The sequence below is a fragment of the Myxine glutinosa genome, chromosome 8, assembly GCF_964187855.1.
Source record: "Myxine glutinosa chromosome 8, kmMyxGlut1.1, whole genome shotgun sequence".
In the NCBI taxonomy this organism is placed as follows: Eukaryota; Metazoa; Chordata; class Myxini; order Myxiniformes; family Myxinidae; genus Myxine; species Myxine glutinosa.
Window position 1 is genome coordinate 152,541,370 of NC_136268.1, and position 19,056 is coordinate 152,560,425.

General features: G+C 51.0%; 1 protein-coding gene across 3 annotated transcripts in view; it reads left to right on the forward strand.

The window, feature by feature from the left end:
• Positions 1-19,056, forward strand: part of AIP (AHR interacting HSP90 co-chaperone) — a 115,915-nt gene that overhangs the window by 79,623 nt on the left and 17,236 nt on the right. For all 3 annotated transcript variants that reach the window (XM_078783881.1, XM_078783880.1, XM_078783882.1), the window contains exon 3: positions 11,085-11,303. In XM_078783881.1, the coding sequence (XP_078640007.1) occupies positions 11,085-11,303 (219 nt within the window). The remainder of the gene's footprint in view (positions 1-11,084; positions 11,304-19,056) is intronic.

The following is a 19,056-nucleotide window of genomic DNA, read 5'->3' on the forward strand; positions in this document are numbered from 1 at the left end:
GGAACAAGAAAAAGAAATTCCTGTTGGGAGGGAGGAGACAGCACGCATTGCATCGATGCACCAGTACCAATACCACCAAAGCACCCAAAAGCACCCAAACACCACAAAGCACCCAAAAACACCATCCGGTGCGGTTACCATGGTTCATAATAAACACAACAAAACAACTGGTGGTGGTCTTCTCCTTCTCTGCTGGGCCGATGTTCTTCCCGACGTCTTCTGGCTTCATGCGGCCTATTTGGACATACAAAAAAAAAGCACAACTTGTGTCCATTTTTATTTAGGGCCTCAGGGGCCAACTAAGGGTGGTCCACCTGTTTGGCATAGGTGCCACCTTACCGAGGTCCGCAAGCAAGATTCCCCGGCCACTATGGCCGGTTTCCAACAGAGGTGCCCTGCCCCAGAACCTGGGGTCCATCAAGTGGTACTTGGCCGCCGAACAGCGGTCCATAAAGTGGTACATCAACGCAATGCGTGCTGGTTCTGGGAATCTCGGGCGCACAATGGCCACCTCACGCACGCTCCCCTCGGCACCCAATGGCGCACAGGTCATGTGGGAGACAAAAGAAAGACAATTTAGCGAGGGGTAAGGTCACAAGGGTACACGTCAATAAGGCAATGCAAGGTGAAATGCGTACGGAGGCCGAAGTGAGAAAGCTCGTCCCTACCGTACGTCACCCCCCTGTCACCTACCCTACCCTTGTTCTCACCCCATATGTACAAAAATCTACACATTTACAAATTCGTCACTACTGTCACGTCTTCCCCATATTTCCCCTATACCAAATTCGTCCCCACAATCCCTTTACTTCAAAATTTGCCATCACCAAATCCATCATCAATCCTCATAAGGAGGCAGAGATGGAACATCAAAGCACAATGTCACACCCACGTCATGATGCGTCTCACAATCCAAACATTTGCATCATAAAAAATAATCAAAACATGGCATGGTGTGGAGTACCTGTCACCTCAGGTGAGTGGATGCAGATGGTGTGAGGAGATCCTTCATCCTAACTATCCTCTAAATGATTTTAACACACTTTACACTACCCGGGGTCTTTCTTCGGCCAAACCATTGGCCCTCTTACACTATGGGTTCTAAAAACCAATTCCCATTGGCCAAACTGTGGTGCTCCTCAATTTTGGGGTCTCACTCCCCCGATTCATCTCCCGGTGCTCTAGCACAATTTCTGGGCTGCGACGTGTACCTCTCCCAACAGGTCTACCCACCTGCACACCTCCACCACTGTAGTTGCCACCCGAGCTTACCTAGCTCCTCACCCTAACCTAATTAACTGGGGAAGACCCCTCTTGGATCTGTCACCCCACTGGTGCCCTCTGGCACTGGGCTACCCGGGTCCGTCCTCCGGATCCTCGGGCCCCATCCACAACAACTACTACCGGCTCCCAGAGCCCACCTGCGGCCTCACCTGGCCGACATCCTTACAGTGGTGGAGTGCCCAAACCAACTACACACACTAACAGGCTACACGCCCAGCCATTTCCACAACACCAACGCACCCATCCACATACCATTCTGTCACCCGCACCACAGATGCCAATATCCAACTACAATTTACCTATACCCTCTACCTAACACTTACACTACCCGCCCCGGGTATCCGTGATGGGGGTCCACTCTTCCCCCATTCACACCTTCGCACCATCCACTCCACTCCACAATTTCCACCATACTCACTCCACGACCATCCATTCCAATACTCCATACCATTTATTCCATACACCTGCCCTCCATTCACCTGTCGTTGCACACCTGTGCAATCTCACCTGGTGCCACCTGCACCCTCCTTTCTTCCTGGACCACTTGGTCATCACAATACACAATCACCATCACTCACTCATACACTGCTCCATCCACCTGTCAGTTGCACACCTGTGCAATCACACCTGTTCCATTCTCACCTGTTCAATCCTCACACACACGGCATCATCTCAGCTAACTTCTCCCCTCTGAAACTTGCGCTTCCCAGTCGTCCCTTTAAACTATTGCGCTCCCACGTCATTATCATCCATACTAATCTACCTGCGTCCCCACTACAGGTATCAGTCACTAACTAAACTTAACGTTACCTAATGTCAATCTTCGCTAGATCCCTATCATTATCCAAGCCCTCCCTGGCTCGTTTTCACTGCCATAAACCCCATAATCTATAGCGCATTTGCCCCCACCTGTGAGGGATGGTGGATTTGCCATCCCACCACATCGGGGGTCTCTCACTACCAATTTCGCTCGTCCAAATCCAACAATTCAAAAATTTTCCATTTACTGCCAATTCTATTCACTTTTCTAAATTTCGTTTCAAATCACTACTATCACTATCACCATCACCCGTCTACTTATTACATCCTCTCGGTGCGCCAATTCACATCACCCGTCTACTTATTACATCCTCTCGGTGCGCCAATTCACATCTACAGCCCGGCTTCGTACAGCCGAGCAATGAACGCGGGTCGTTTTTTTTTGCCAGCGGCTGGATACGTCCCGCATTCGGGGCAGGGACGGAGGCTTACCCGGGCCGAGATCCCATGCACCACTTCGGCGTGGAGCCATCCAATGTCCCGATCTCGACCTGCCGGCACGTCTCAATAGAAAGTGGTCGCCATGACGACCCTTCCTATCGAGCTGCCCGCTCCGCCTTGTGGAGCCCGGACGCGGCCGCTCCACGCGAGGCCCAGCGTGGATCGCGCACGGCGGTCCTTTCGAACCCGCCGTGGCTCGGATCTCCGCTGGTTCTCGCGGCACGCGAAGCCCGGCACGCACCGAGGGCCCGATCCGGCTAAAAGTCGCCCTAACCTTTAACCCGGTTACCGTCGACGCTTCACCTGCAGGCTTACATGCATACGCTACCTCTTTCTTGCTCATACATGCAGCCGTTCCCATTCTCCTCGTACCTTTTCTTTCACACCTCGGTACACTCACTCCGCTCACCGACTTGGTCACACACCTGACCACCGAACACTTTGGCACACATTCGTTGCTCGCACACCTCACCAATACACCGCTTCGCGCCCCCTCCTCGGTCACTTCCTCCGTGACTATCACAGGTGTGCTCTCATTCGCACACCCAACCACGTGCCTCACTACCAACTCAAATGTGCCTTCCCACACACGCTCTACCATTCCAGGTGTGCATCCTTCCATCCCAGGTGTACATCCTCGCTCACCTGTCACAACCAGCTCACTCTCCTTGTCACTCTCACTACTCTCACCACCACTCTTGACAGCGCACTCACCCTTACTTTCGACGGCACACTCTTTCCTCATGCACCCGTCCGTTACACACCTTTCTCGCGCACACTCTCCCGTTACACCCTCTGTAACACTCACCACAGACGTACACTTTCTCGTTACATCCTCTGTAACACTCACCACAGGTGTACACTCTCTCATTACTTCCTCCGTAACACTCACCACAGGTGTACACTCTCTTGTTACTTCCTCCGTAACACTCACCACAGGTGTACACTCTCTCGTTACTTCCTCCGTAACACTCACCACAGACGTACACTTTCTCGTTACATCCTCTGTAACACTCACCACAGGTGTACACTCTCTCGTTACTTCCTCTGTAACACTCACCACACCGCGCTTCCATGTACCCCCTCGCACACGCGCTTCGACCGGCTCACTCCTGACGGCACACTCACTCCTCGGCGTGCACTTTTTCCTCACACACCCCATGGTCGGACATTCTCGCACACCTCTTTTTTTGCACACCTGACCTGTCACACACTTCACCAACGGCCTTTCACGAACACCCGGATCCAAACCAATCCCCAAGCCGACTGAATCTCCCGTCACATCATGTACATTGCCACTCGCCTCCGTACCTCGTCGCACCTCCTCTGCCACCTGCAAACTTTTTATTTGGTTAGTGAGCACTGCATCATGATTTGAACACAGACCTTGTACATATTCCATGACTTCCTCCTTTATCTCCCTCTTAGTTTCCCTCCGTCTCTTCTTAATTTCACTCACCCCTTCTTCCACTTCCTCTACTTTTTGTTTAACCTCTTTTATTTCTCGGTGCGTCTCCTCAAGTTCGTCCTCTAAGGCTACCTTAACCGTTTCGATGTGCGTTCTCACCTGCCGGTCCTTTGTCTCCATTATCTCTGTCACCTCCTCCACCCTCATTGTCAGTTCCTCCCGTACCATCTGACATTGCCTCTGCGTCGCTATTAATTCGTTTTTAATTTCTTTTTGTGTCGCCTTTAACCCTCCGAGTACTGCAGTGTTCCTTTGAACCTGCTCCACTAATTTCGTTTGTCCCTCTGTCAGCTGTTCCACCTCCTCCGTCAGATCTTCTATTCCCCCTTGTAACTTAGCCGTATTATTTCTCACCTCTTTCTCTATACGCTTTTCGCCTCGCTTTACCTCCTCGCGTAGCCCCGAGACCTCCTCACTCACCCCTCGTCGTATTTCCTCCATCTGGTTCCCCATCTGTTCGATTTCCCGGGCGGATTGTTCCCCTATTTCCCGCAATTTGTCCTCCATCCTATTTTCTAACCCCATTAACCCATTTTTTACCCCCTCTAACTGATTCTCCTGGGCAGCCATTCTGTTTTCCACCCCCGTTAACCCATTCTTTACCTCTTTTATCCCGTTGTCTAACCCCTCAAAATTATTGTCTAACTTCCCAAATTTCTTGTCTAATCCCTCACCGGTACCCCTCGCTTCGTCCCTCATTACCCCCATTTGGTTTCCCATTACCCCCATTTGTCCCTCTAATCGCTCACCCTGAACATCCATCCGGTTCCCCATTACCCCCATTTGCCCCATAATGGCCCCCATCATTCTGCTTTCCATTCGTTCCATAATGTCGTTTTCTTTCTGCATTTCCACCATGAATTGGGCCATGAAGGCTTGCATTTGGGCCACCGTTGGTAGTACCAAGGGTGCGGCCGCAGCTGCCCCAACCTCGTGCGCAAGAGCGCCATTTTGTGCGTCTGAAACCTCCGCAACCACATTGCCATTTTTCTCCTCCTCCCTATCCTCCATATACATTTCCCCGAGGTCCTGGGTCGATTCCACCCTGTCTATTTCTCCCACCGACTTCCGATCGCCTTGATTGTCCATGGCGCGATCTCAAAATTCGGGTTTTGCTTTATAAAACAAAATAAATTTCGGCAGCTCGTAATTTTGACCAAAAATTTTTTTTTCTAGATGTTTTAAAAATTTGGTTCGGGACCCGAATTCCACTCCCAGACACCAATTGTTACAGACGCGGCTTTTAGATGTTATATGGACCGAGCGGTGGTGTATTTAACCGCGTCCGAACAGTTACTCCCCGATTAAAACCCGATTTCACCCGACGTTGACCAGATCGCCCCACGGATATTCAATCGGGAAATCTCTAAAGCGATCGCAAGAGAATGAAAAAGAAGAAGAAGAATACGGAGGAAGAACAGATTTATTATACACACACAAGCAATATTTTAGAGCGACCAATATTATTTACAGCAATAGATGGAAAAGAGCAGTCACACAGTGCATTGTTAACTTATTCTATTTCATTTACTTAATCCCCAAGACAAACGAGTAGGACAGGACGTTCACACTCACACGGTGGATATTGCAGGAAGGAATAGCTGAGGTGGACGCGTGGAGGAAGGCAAGGTCGGAGGCCGCAGCACCCCTCGCGGTTTTGGCGGGAAAACCTCCGTCGCGTATCCGCGGCCGTCACGCGCTGGCTCGGCACACCTGCTCCTCTTCCTGGGGTGGAGCCGTCTCCCTCCGTTCAGCGCGTCTCTCCAACGACAGGGGGGTATTGCAGGCAGGCAGGTAGGTAGGTAGGTAGGTAGGTAGGGCTTGCGGTGGATTGCGCTCCTCTTCCAGGTCATCCCCCAGCGTATCTCTCAAGGCCTCTCTCCAGTCATCTCTCATCTGGACTCTCAAAGCAGTCCCCTGCAGTCGCTTTTATCACCTCCGGCGGAATTAAGCCGCCGGCTCCGAGGGCACGCCTACCGGGTCACTCACCGCGGTGTTGATTGGCTGTTAGGGCCGGTTCACTCCTGCCCTCTTCTGACGAGGTGGAGCCACGCCTTTCTCCTCCAACCTTACCTCGTGGCCAATGGTGGTTTGAAGAAAACCAGCCAAAATGCGGAAGGCAATTGGAAGGGAGGTTTTGGGGAAATTGGAAGGGCCTACGCTTATTTTGTTTGATACAATGCAAAGTCAATCTAGTGGAAAACACATACTTAGCCTACATGGAATAAGGAAATACACTATTTAAAAGATATATCGTGACCTGCGTGTATGTTCTATGAAATTAATTAGGAGGACGGCTGCGACCATTATTTACATTACCAGGATGTTACCATACCAAAACCATACTCTTCACATCCGTTACCCTTCCTCCAAAATTGTTACACTCCTCAAAACCCGTTACACTTCTCAAAACCCGTTACACTTCTCAAAACCCGTTACACTTCTCAAAATCGTTACAATATATATATATATATATATATATACATATATATATACATACATACACTGTATATATATGTATATATATGTATATATATATATATGAACTATGAATATATGTATGAATATATATGAATATATATATATACTCAAAGGCAAAAGTTATTGTGACACACAAACAACAAACAGAATCAGTGTTAAACTTTTACTGCCGCGAATGAAATGTTATTACATGGAAAGACAAATGTTTCAAGGTATGGTAACGATCAACAGTCCATAAGAACAGCACACCTGGCATATGCAAATGAGCCACAACACAAGAGGGGGTTCACAAGCAAGTTCACACGGTCAGTAGCGAGTGTGTCCACCTTGTGCATTGATGCAGGCCTGGCACCTCCGCCTCATTGAGGCCACTAAACGTCGATGAAAGTCCTGGGGAAGATCATTCCATATCCGAGGAAGGATTTGGCGGAGTTCCTGCAGCGTTGTTGGAGGATACGGATGACGTCGTAAACGTCGCTCCATTTCATCCCAGACATGTTCAATGGGTGACAAATCAGGGGATCTTGCGGGCCAGGGTAACACATTAACATTGTTCTGATTAAGATACAGCTGTACAACTCGAGCAACGTGTGGTCTGCTCCACTGGAGACGTCAACGTCGATGTTCTGGCGTTAGAATTGGCCGTCGGGCTGGGCGCCTTGCACGGATGCCGTAGACGCGTGGACGTCGTCGAACTGTTCTCGCAGATACACCTCTGTTGCCAGGTATGGTACGGGCTGTAAGGGTTGCTGGCTGGAACCTGTGTCGGAGGTGCGTGGTTCGAATGCATCGGTCTTGACATGGGGTCGTTACTGGTGGGCGGCCACTACGGGGACGGTCTATAACTTGATTGTTTTGCTGAAAACGTCGCCATAAGTGCCAAATGGTGTTTCTATGGACGTTGAATCGACGAGCAACGTCACGCTGCGAGGTACCAGACTGAAGCATACCTATAGCTCTCCATCAGTCATTTTCCCCGAGGCGTGGCATGTCGAACTTGTTCCAGAATGATGAATAGAGGTGTTTTTCTGACTTCTGCACTTCTTAAGACTGCATTGAGTGGAAATGATAAGCGTCTGGTTGTCTGGCCTTTTGAAGTGAACATTGCTGGCCATTTTTCTCGAATATGTCATGCTTCTTGCAGATTTCGTGCAATTCGAACAACAATTGCTTGGTTGCGTTTCTTCGACCATTTTAACAAACTCTTTCTCTGGTTCAAATCCAAAAATTCATTCACAAGATTACCAATGAAAAAATTCCATGTCACAATAACTTTTGCCTCTGAGTATATATAACAAGCGTTACGCCTAGGTCCCCCGTCGGTGAAGTGATATGAGTTGACAAAGTGGAAGACGCAAGGCGGCCATCTTGGATTTTGACGTGGCGACCCAATTTTCAATAGCGTTCTTCCTTATGTGTAGATACACCCACACACCAGGATTAGAAGTTAGTAGTTTGTTTATATTTCAGGATATTTCGCTCACAAGGTTCAGACATATATATGGTGGCGGCCATCTTGGATTTTGACATGGCGACACAATTTGCAATAGCGTTCTTCCTTATGCCTCGATACACCCACACACCAGATTAGAAGTTGGTACTTCGCTTATTTTTCAAGATATTTCGCTCACAAGGTTCAGACATATATATGGTGGCGGCCATCTTGGCGTTTGACGTGGCGACCCAATTTTCAATAGCATCCTTCCTTATGCCTAGTTGCACACACACACCAAATTAGAATTCGGTCCTTCGCTTACGCACACACGGACGCATGCACGCACGCACGGACGGACGCACACACGGACGGAGGTGAAAACCATAGTCCCCCTTTCGCTCCGCGGTGCGACGGGAAACAATTAGGGTGGTCCAAAGATGAACTAAAAAAAAAAACGTTTGAATTCCTATTCTCCACAAGGCTCTTTCTGTTCGATATCACAAAAGAAGCCTACATGTAAAAAATCCGGAAGATCGGCCCAATATTTAAAGGTCGCAACCTCAAAGTAAAGATCTCTAAATTCCATAATTTCACTCATTTTATGTAAATTTTACGTAAACGTAAAGAGCCAAAAACAATACCTACTATGACTTGTCGCCAGCCACCGAAAAAGATTTCCAGTTCTGGCAAAGTTGTCTTTCATAAAGAAAGAGTAACTGGTGTGACGTTGTTTGTTTATATGAAACGATTTTGTTCAGTCGTATTAACTGCTATTACATGCATGTTACCCATATATATTTTTTGTTTGTTTGTTTGTTTGTCTGCGCAAGCTAATCTGAACGGTGAAAGATAGGAGGAAACCTCTGATACAAAAAATGTCAGGACGGGCCCCGGGAAGGTTATAGGCTAGGTGGTGAGGCCGGGCTGGACCCATTTCGCAAATAAAAGCTGAGCTGAATTATAGTAGTCAATCTTCTACGGCCGTGAGTAAAAGCTGAATTATAGCAGTAAATTCATACAAAAAGAATCAAAAATGTCGGGACGGGCCCCGGGAAGGTTATAGGCTAGGTGGTGAGGCCGGGCTGGACGCATTTCGCAATTAAAAGCTGAGCTGAATTATAGTAGTCAATCTTCTACGGCCGCGAGTAAAAGCTGAATTATAGTAGTAAATTCATACAAAAAGAACCCGGGCAACGCCGTGTGCTTTTGGCTAGTTATGATTATTATTATATACATAAAAGAAAGTTTTTGTTTGTTTGCCTGCACACGCTAGTCTCCTGAACGGTGAAAGATAGGAGGAAACCTCTGAAACAAAAAATGTCGGGACGGGCCCCGGGAAGGTTATAGGCTAGGTGGCGAAGCCGGTCGAAGCCGCCTCGGCCGGACTGGGCCCATTTCACAATTAAAAGCTGAGCTGAATTATAGTAGTCAATCTTCTACGGCCACGAGTAAAAGCTGAATTATAGCAGTAAATTCATACAAAAAGAACCCGGGCAACGCCGTGTGCTTTTGGCTAGTTATGATTATTATTATTATATACATAAAATAAAGTTTTTGTTTGTTTGTCTGCACGCGCTAGTCTCCTGAACGGTGAAAGATAGGAGGAAACCTGTGAAACAAAAAATGTCTGGACGGGCCCCGGGAAGGTTATAGGCTAGGTGGCGAGGCCGGTCGAGGCCACCTCGGCCGGGCTGGGCCCGTTTCGCAATAAATCTTCTTCTTCTTTCAAAATCTCTTGAAGTACAACTCATGCACTTAATAGGAATATCTGACTGATTGCAAAACATGCTTTCATAATTCTCTCTCACGGGGCCCGACAGAAGAAAGAACAAGGAATCGTTGTGCACTAACTGATACTGGGCTCGCGTCAGACTTATGCACAGAAAATTAAATTCATTCAAAAAGAACCCGGGCAACGCTGGGTGCATTCAGCTAGTAATTTATATTTGTATAACATGTGTGCTGGGTGCTTGACTTTGTGTTTTTGAAATAAACATTGATATTGTATTTTTGTTTCAAATCCTTAAAATATAGGGACTGGTTGTGACCTCTAAATATTGTACAATCTGTCAAATTTTTGGCATGAGTTCTTACATCTTGATATGGAACACGGATAGCCTTGTGGAGAAAGATATTTTCAACTTAAATTTTTTTGGACCACCCTAATATATATATATATATATACAGGTTGTCAACAAAGTCGAGCATCATAGGCAAAACATTTATTTGTAAGGTTGGCTACATCAGTTGTTCGAAATGTGTCTCACCAATCTCAAAACTATTAATTTGAATAAAGTTGATAAAATCATAAGGAATAAAGTTATAAAATCTGAAGAAAAAAAATACATTAAAAAATAAATACATTAGATAAATTACATAATTTCCTATGATGCGCGACTTTGTGAACACCCTGTATATTACGTGTGTCGGTAAAATATGCGAAATAACTCTGATGAAAGATATTACAATTAAACTTGCAAAAAAACCACATCTTTTTGTATCTCCTTGATCCTTTAACTTGGGCCCCCTGTGGTTATGTCACATGCTGTATGGTGAAATACCATATCACCCGCACACAATTACACACCGCAGTTGGAATTTCTGGAACTTATTTAACGTATAGCCCGCTGGTTATTTGCGTGAAAATACGGTATTTTTTCTTCTCCCTTCTTCCGTTCCTTTTCTTTATTTGATTTTATTGTCTCTCCCACCATTTTATACATAATATGTAGACGGCATCTTGCCTTTTTACAAAAGGTCTAATGTAGAGAGTTGCTGAAGTGGATTTGCAAATGTTGTGGACTGAAGTGGATTTGCATCAACACCGGTATCTCACAAGTATTTGGGAAAGTGCAATGTGTTTATCCAGAGTGATTGCAAACAAAGCCCCAAATTCACAAACAAAAGCAATCATAAATGTATTCATCAAAAAGGTTTGTATATAGTCAATGTTACATCTCTAAAATTGAGGTTCTGATGAATTTATTTTTGGACATGGGGACCGCAAGGCGAACCCCCGCTCAAGCAGGGAAAATGGCCTCAAAATGCATGTTGTTGTTGTGTTGTTGATGAATTTATTTTTGCTTGATTTTATGCTGCTGAGAATATGTTCAGTGCTTTTTGGGCATTGTTTTCAAATGACTTTCTCTCCTGCAGATGACATTTCATTACTCCACATGTTTGATGAGAAGCAGAGAGCCTTACGATGAAATTGATGAATCGTGCTGGGCGAAGGGGTCATTGCTTGATGATAGCCGTGCATACGGGCGACCGATGGAGCTCTTACTTGGGAAACAGTTTAAACTGCCAGTCTGGGAGACATTGCTGCGTTCAATGAGGCCAGGAGAGGTGGCCATCTTCTGCTGTGACCCCCCGGTAATTTTGTGTGTTATCTTATTGATGAATCATTGAATGAATGAATGATGATCGTTTTTAAGGCCATTTTCCCCGCTAGAGCGGGGTTAGCCTTGCGGGCCCCATGACAATCATGGTTCCCTGTTTGAGGCAATGTTTTTATGGCTGGATGCCCTTCCTGGCGCCAACCCGTAGTCGCCTCTTACAATGCGCAGGGATACGGTGTACCTATTCTAAACCGGGGTACACACCGGGATCATTCATCCCAGCAAGCTGGTACTCAATTTGCCGACCTCGGAAGGATGACAGGCCGAGTCAACCCCCTTGGTGTTAATTTGGTTGATCGACCGGGATTCGAACCCAGGATCCTAGGATCCCAAGCCGGCACCCTAACCGCTAAGCCAACACCAGGCTATTATTGATGAATCATTGTAGTAGATTTATCATCTTTCTCAATTACCTTCTTTGTTACAATTTTATTTGTCGTTAGTTTCAACTCGTTAATAATGGCAATGCTGAATGTCTGACCGTTTTTGAAGATTCAATTTAATGAGTTTTTCAGGCTAAGTTCACAAAATTTGCACTCTGCTCATGCTGCATGCACACACGTCTGTGTGTACGTATGTGTGAGTGTGTGAGCACACCTGTTTCCTCATTCTATATGCAGGCATGCCTATCCCCACTTCTGTATCTGCATTTGAACATATATACACTGCAAGCTCGTCAGAATTTAATCATGAACTCGCGCCCGAAAGGCATGATGTTCTTAATCATGTTACATTACCTTGACACCCAACAAAGCCCATTTCTTCAGTTCCGCATTTCTGGCGTTTAGAAGTGGCAGACCCTTCAAACCCTTGAAAAGACCCTTAAAACCCTTTTTCGGAAATATTTGCGCTTGGACGCAAATATTTGAGCATTTGCGCCCGATGTTGATTATTATTTGATATCTACATTGGACACTGAATACAAAACACATGCGTAAGAAATGAAAATCACCGGCATTTGAATGCAAGAAGGACCCTTGTAAGGTCCAAAAAGGATGGGGTGGACGGGGGAAATACCCTCCCCCCCCACTTTTTAATGAGGGGGAATTATTCCCCCCACTTTCTCCTCGAATATAACATGAAATAACTTGCCCTGTACAATCTACCAAGACCTGGATGTGGAATGTTCCCTAAATGCATCATCTAATTATGTATAAATCAATATTAACTTTCCCCAAATAAGTTATCTCTTGATGATGTCAAGTCTCCTCGGGCAATGATGCCGTTGCCTTTATTTGGCTGGTACACACGGGTAATAGTCAGGGCCCTGAGGGATATTTTGGTTCAAATTCTTCCAAAAGCATCAAATTTGGCGCAGATGTTGCCCATGCCATACTCTTTCGATTTTTGACGGGCGCCAAGGGCGGTATGATCCGGGGACCATACCGGTCCATCCCGCCATGTCACCTGACCTATGACGTCATAATTAGGATATGCATCCAATCACATGGCGTACTATAAGTGGTCAAAGTTCAAAATGAATCGATCGAAAAATGAAGGCAGGGATCCATTTTTAAGGTTTTCATAAAATCCAATATGGCCACCAGGTCACATGACCTATGACGTCATATTTATGACATGTATACAATCATGTATACATGAACCCGGATCATGATCGCACAAAAATTCAACACAAGGATATGGCATACAGTTCATAAAACATCAAAATCCGTACCTTTGTAATTAGACTGATGAACTGCATATGCCTGAAAATTAGGAAATAGACATGTAAATATTTCCTCTAATTGTCAAAAATAAGGTCAGAGTTCGATTACTCAACCTAGAAACATAAAATGGTGAACCTCGTGTAAATCTTGACAAAAAACTCAAAAACCGACATGTTTGACTCAAAAATGACCTTTAAGATGACCTTGAGGGTTGACCTTGACCTCGAATCATCAAAATATCATCATAATTGGATTCCTCGACCTCGAAAACCCCTGAAAAGTGGTATTGAAGGAGCTGTGCTCCAACTCGAATCGAAAGAATGGACGCGACAAAAAGCTGGAATTCGTCCGAGTTTCTTTATTGCATCAAATCAACTCGGGTACTCTGAAAAGCCCGTTTATCGGGCAGCATTATATACAAGCACTCGAATATCTCATGCCAGAGCGTTTGCCCTTAAAAGGCGCGACTGGGCGTGTCCGGGAGACCTGGGCGAGTCTGGACATGCCCGGGAACGGCGAGACTGGGTGTCGCCGGACGGGCCGGGCGTGCCTGGACATGCCCGGGAACGGCGAGACTGGGTGTCGCCGGACGGGCCGGGCGAGCCCGGGAAAGGCGAGTCCGGGCATGCCCGGTAAAGGCGAGACTGAGCGTCTCCGGGCGGTCTGGGCGAGCCCGGCACAGCGATCGCTCCGTGGTTGCGTCCTCGGCAGGTGTAAGGCGATTGTGTATGTTCAGTGGCAACCGCTACACATGCCCCCCCCAGAATCGACTTGCACCGGCAGGGTCAATTTAAGGGGAGTCCTGATGACCCGGCCGAAGCGACCCCTGGAGGGTCGTGGGGGGTGGGGGGTCCGGTGTGGGGGTGGGTTGTCGAGCGGGAGGCACCGTGGACGGGGGGCGGCCTCGCCGCAGAGGAAGGGCCAACCAAGGTGGTTGGTCGATGTCCACGTGCGCCGGCTTGAGGCGGTCCACCGAAATCCGGTCCGACCTGCCGCCGACGTCGATGACGAAGTACTTGTCGTCCCGTCGCAGGACCCGGAAGGGTCCGTCGTACGGCGGCCTGAGTGGCCCCCGGTGTGCGTCATGACGCACGAAAACGTACTCCGCTGTGCGAAGCGCTGGGGGGACGTAGGCCTGGGGGTCACCGTGGTGGGACGTTGGCACGGGGGCAAACCGTCGGGCGGTCTCCTGGAGGTCCGAGCGCTGGCAAGCTGCGGACCACGGACTGGTGGCGTCGGGCACGAATTCGCCCGGGACGCGTAGCGGCTGGCCGTAGACCAGCTCGGCGGTGGACGCCCGGAAGTCCTTGGGGGCCGTGCGGAGGCCCAAAAGGACCCACGGTACCCGGTCGGTCCAGCCGCCGTCCTGAAGGCCGGCCATGAGCGCGGCCTTCATGGAACGGTGGAACCGCTCGCACAACCCGTTGGCTTGGGGGTGGTAGGCCGTGGTACGGTGGAGCCTGACCCCCAGGTTGCGGGCGACCGCGCCCCACAGCTCGGAGGTGAACTGCGGCCCGCGGTCCGAAGAGATGTCCGCCGGTGCGCCGAAACGGGCGACCCAGGTGGCGATGAAAGCCTGCGCCACGTCGGCGGTGGTGGTGGAGACGAGGGGAACGGCCTCCGGCCACCTGGTGGTCCTGTCCACCATGGTGAGCAGGTGTGTGAAACCCCGTGATGGGGGGAGGGGGCCCACCAGGTCCACGTTGACGTGGTCGAAACGCCGTTCGGGCACGGTGAAAGGTACCAGCGGGGCCTGGGTGTGTCAGTGGACCTTGGCCTGTTGGCAGGCCGTGCAGGTGCTGGTCCAATCGCGGACATCCCATCGAAGGCCGTGCCAGACGAATGGCGCCGACACCAGCTTCTGGGAAGCTTTCCGGCCCGGGTGGGAAAGGCTGTGAAGGGAGGCGAAGATGCGGCGTTGCCAGGTAACGGGCACGATGGGGCCCACGGGCGAGGCTGGCCTTGGGAGACGTCGCAGAGCAGGACAGTGTCCGCGAAGGGGACGTCGGCCAGGCGGAGGCCCGTGTCCGCCGCCCGGAGGGCTTGCACCGTGGTGTCGGTGGTCTGGTCAGCCGCCATAAGCGCGAAGTCCACGCCGAGGTGGACCGCGTTCGCGCTGGCCCGAGAAAGACAGTCGGCCACGGCGTTGTCTTTGCCGGCGACGTGCCGGATGTCCGTGGTAAACTCCGACACGGCGGAGAGGTGGCGCTGCTGGCGGGCCGACCACGGCTCCGTGACTTTGGCCATTGCGTAAACCAACGGCTTGTGGTCGACGAAAGCCGTGAAGGGTCGGCCCTCCAGGAGGTGGCGGAAATGGCGAACGGCCAGGTGTAGACCGAGGAGGAGCTCGCGGTCAAACGTGCTATATTTGAGCTCGTTCGGCCGGAGTTGCCGGCTGAAAAAAGCGAGTGGCTGCCAAACCCCGTTCACCCATTGCTCATGTACGGCGCCCACCGCGTAGTCGGAGGCATCCGTGGTGAGGGCGATGGGAGCGTTGAGCACCAGGTGAGCGAGCAGTGTTGCGTCGGCGAGGGCCCGCTTTGAGCTTGTAAATGCCGCGTCCATGGCTGCGGACCAGACGACGTCGTGTTTGACCGGCTTGCCCCGGAGGGCTTCGTAGAGGGGCCGCATGAGCTGAGCAGCGCGGGGCACGAAGCGGTGATAGAAATTCACCATTCCGAGGAACTCCTGCAGGGCCTTGATGGAGCGGGGACGCGGAAACGCGGTGATGGCCTCGACCTTGGTAGGCAGCGGCACGGCCCCATTCTTGGTGATGTGGTGGCCCAAAAAATCAACGGCCGTCGTGCCGAAGTGGCATTTGGCCGGGTTGACGATTAGGCCGTGCTCGCTGAGGCGCCCGAACAGTGTTCGGAGGTGGAGGAGGTGCTCGGCCCGGGACGCGCTGGCGACGAGGATGTCGTCCAGGTAGACGAAGAGGAACGGCAGGTCGCGCAGCACGCCGTCCATCAAGCGCTGGAACGCCTGAGCCGCGTTCTTGAGGCCAAATGGCATTCGAAGGAATTCGAATAAGCCGAACGGCGTGATGACAGCCGTTTTTGGGATGTCGGCCGGCCTGACAGGTACCTGGTGGTATCCCCGTATCAAATCGATCTTCGAAAAAATGACCCGTCCTGCCAAACGGGCGGAGAAGTCTTGAATGTGCGGGATCGGATACCTGTCGGGGGTGGTAACGTCGTTAAGGCGGCGGTAGTCGCCACATGGGCGCCAGCCGCCCCCCGGCTTCGGTACGATGTGTAGTGGCGAAGCCCACGCGCTATCGGAGCGCCGCACGATGCCGAGGTGTTCCAAAGCGTCGAACTCGGCTTTGGCCACGGCGAGCTTGGCTGGGTCGAGGCGGCGGGCTCTGGCGTAGACCGGCGGGCCCGTAGTTGGTATGTGGTGCTCGATACCATGTCGTACCGCGACGGCCGAAAACATCGGCCGCGTGAGGGCCGGGAACTCCGCGAGCAGGCGAGCAAACTCGTTCGCCGCCGGGAGGGCGCATGCTAGCTCGTTCGGCGCGGAGCTGCTCAACGTGCATGCCAGGGAGCTGAAGGTCTCGGCGTTGACGAGGCGACGCCGTTTGACGTCAACCAGCAGCCCGTGTGCGCAGAGGAAGTCGGCGCCCAGAAGAGCCATGGGCACGCTTGCGGTCACAAAAGTCCAATGAAAGCGCTGGCTGCCGAAGCAGAGGGTGACGTTGCGCGGGCCGAAGGTGCGGATGGCCGATCCGTTGGCCGCCACCAAGGAGGGGCCGCAAACCGCGGACTGCCTGTCCTGATCGGAGGCGGGTATGACGCTCAGTTGGGTGCCGGTGTCGCACAGGAAGCGCTGTCCGGACGCTTTGTCCCTGATAAAAAGTAAGTTACCCGTGTGGCCGGCGCTCATGGCTGGTAATGAACGCCGGCCCGGCCGTTTCCCGACTTGCCGAAAGTGCACGGGGGTCGGCATGTCCGGGCCTTTTGTCCGAACCTGGCATGGTAGTAACACCACGCCTGGTCAGGTGTAGGCCCCGGTCGTCGTATTGGAGGCGGTCGGCGCGGCATAGCGGCCGCCAATTGCGCCGGCAGTTCGGCCACCGACCGTGCCGGGTGCTCGGGCGCCATGGGCGTTGCTTCGGACGGCGGCGGGCTCCAGGTCGCTGCCCCGATGCGTTGGCCTGCCGAGGAGATCTTGTCGGCTTCCCTGGCGAGGGCGCGGGGATCCGTGATCTGCGTGCTTGCCAGGGCGAGGCGTACCTGGCTAGGCAGCTGAAGGAGGAACAGCTCTTGAAAAAGAAAATCCGGGGCGTGCTCCCCGAGCAACGAGAGCATGTAATCCATTCGCTCGGACGGGCGCGTGTCGCCGAGCTCTGGCAGGTCGAGCTGGCGCCGTGCGCGTTCCGCCGATGAGAGGGCGAAAGCGTCGAGGAGGAGCTTCTTGATCGCGCCGTACTTGTCAGTGGCTGGCAGGTGCTGGAGGAGGCTGAGGGCGCGGGCCGCGGTGGCTGAGCCGAGTGCTGCTACCACATGATGGAAGCGGGTGTCGTCGGCGGTGATGCCTCGCAGGGCGAACTTGGAGTCCGCCTGGGCAAACCAAACCGCCGCGTGAGCCTCCCAGAAGGTAGGCAGTTTGAGGGCAACTGCCGTGTCCATGTCGGTAGGTCACCAATGAAGGAGCTGTGCTCCAACTCGAATCGAAAGAATGGACGCGACAAAAAGCTGGAATTCGTCCGAGTTTCTTTATTGCATCAAATCAACTCGGGTACTCTGAAAAGCCTGTTTATCGGGCAGCATTATATACAAGCACTCGAATATCTCATGCCGGAGCGTTTGCCCTTAAATGGCGTGACTGGGCGTGTCCGGGAGACCTGGGCGAGTCTGGACATGCCCGGGAACGGCGAGACTGGGTGTCGCCGGACGGGCCGGGCGTGCCTGGACATGCCCGGGAACGGCGAGACCGGGTGTCGCCGGACGGGCCGGGCGAGCCCGGGAAAGGCGAGTCCGGGCATGCCCGGGAAAGGCGAGACTGAGCGTCTCCGGGCGGTCTGGGCGAGCCCGGCACAGCGATCGCTCCGTGGTTGCGTCCTCGGCAGGTGTAAGACGATTGTGTATGTTCAGCGGCAACCGCTACAGTATCATACATGATTCCAACCCTTTTGGTTATTTAACTGATTTTCCTCAAATCCGGGTGGCGGCCATTTAGTATTTCGCCAATATGGGGCCCCCAGGGGGGGGGGGGGGGTGCCCGTTTTGGCGCCCGTCAAAAATCGAAAGAGTATAGCATGGGCAACATCTGGGCCAAATTTGGTGCTTTTGGAAGAATTTGAACCAAAATGCCCCAAAATATCCCGAAGGGCCCTGACTATTAGTGTGTGGTATAGACGGGGGTCGCCACTCCTCCGTCTCTCTGCTGGCCGTTGGGGAATTCACCCTCTTCCGCCCATGCTTTTGGATTCGACTGGACTCTCAACCACCAGATGTGCAGAGCCATCTGCCATTTAAACCGCATGGCTGCAGACCGTTACCCTGGTAAGGGAGGGGGGCTGACAGGTACAACACCTTTCCCACAGGTGACCTGAGGTTATGCAAGGCAGGGGCATCCATCTCCCTGAGGTATCAGAAGATACCCGCATACCCAGACACCCGCATGTTATCTCTTAAATGATTACTGCACGGTGCGAATGCGCTGAAAATCTATCCCATGATTAGTGAAAGCATGATACGGGTCGACATTCCCACTGCAGTGCTGTGTTGCTTCATTTTCTTCCGAAGAAGTTTCTCTTTGCTCACCCATAGTGGAATTTTGAGGGAAGAAAAGTTTATTTAGTTATTGTAGCATTCAAGATGAATGTGTAATTAAAGTGCCAAGGGTCCTCAAATGGCGGACCACGTCCACATCCATACTGCGAGCGAATCGGAATCCTCCGTGAAAATGCCTCTGGTGTTTATCCATTCAGACCAACAATACCCATCTAACTGTTGGTCCCCCATATCGGGGAAAAAAACGTATATACGGAACTCAAAAGATTATGAAGCGATTTTCCTTGCAATTGTTTTTATGCCTTTGATTTAGAAAAGT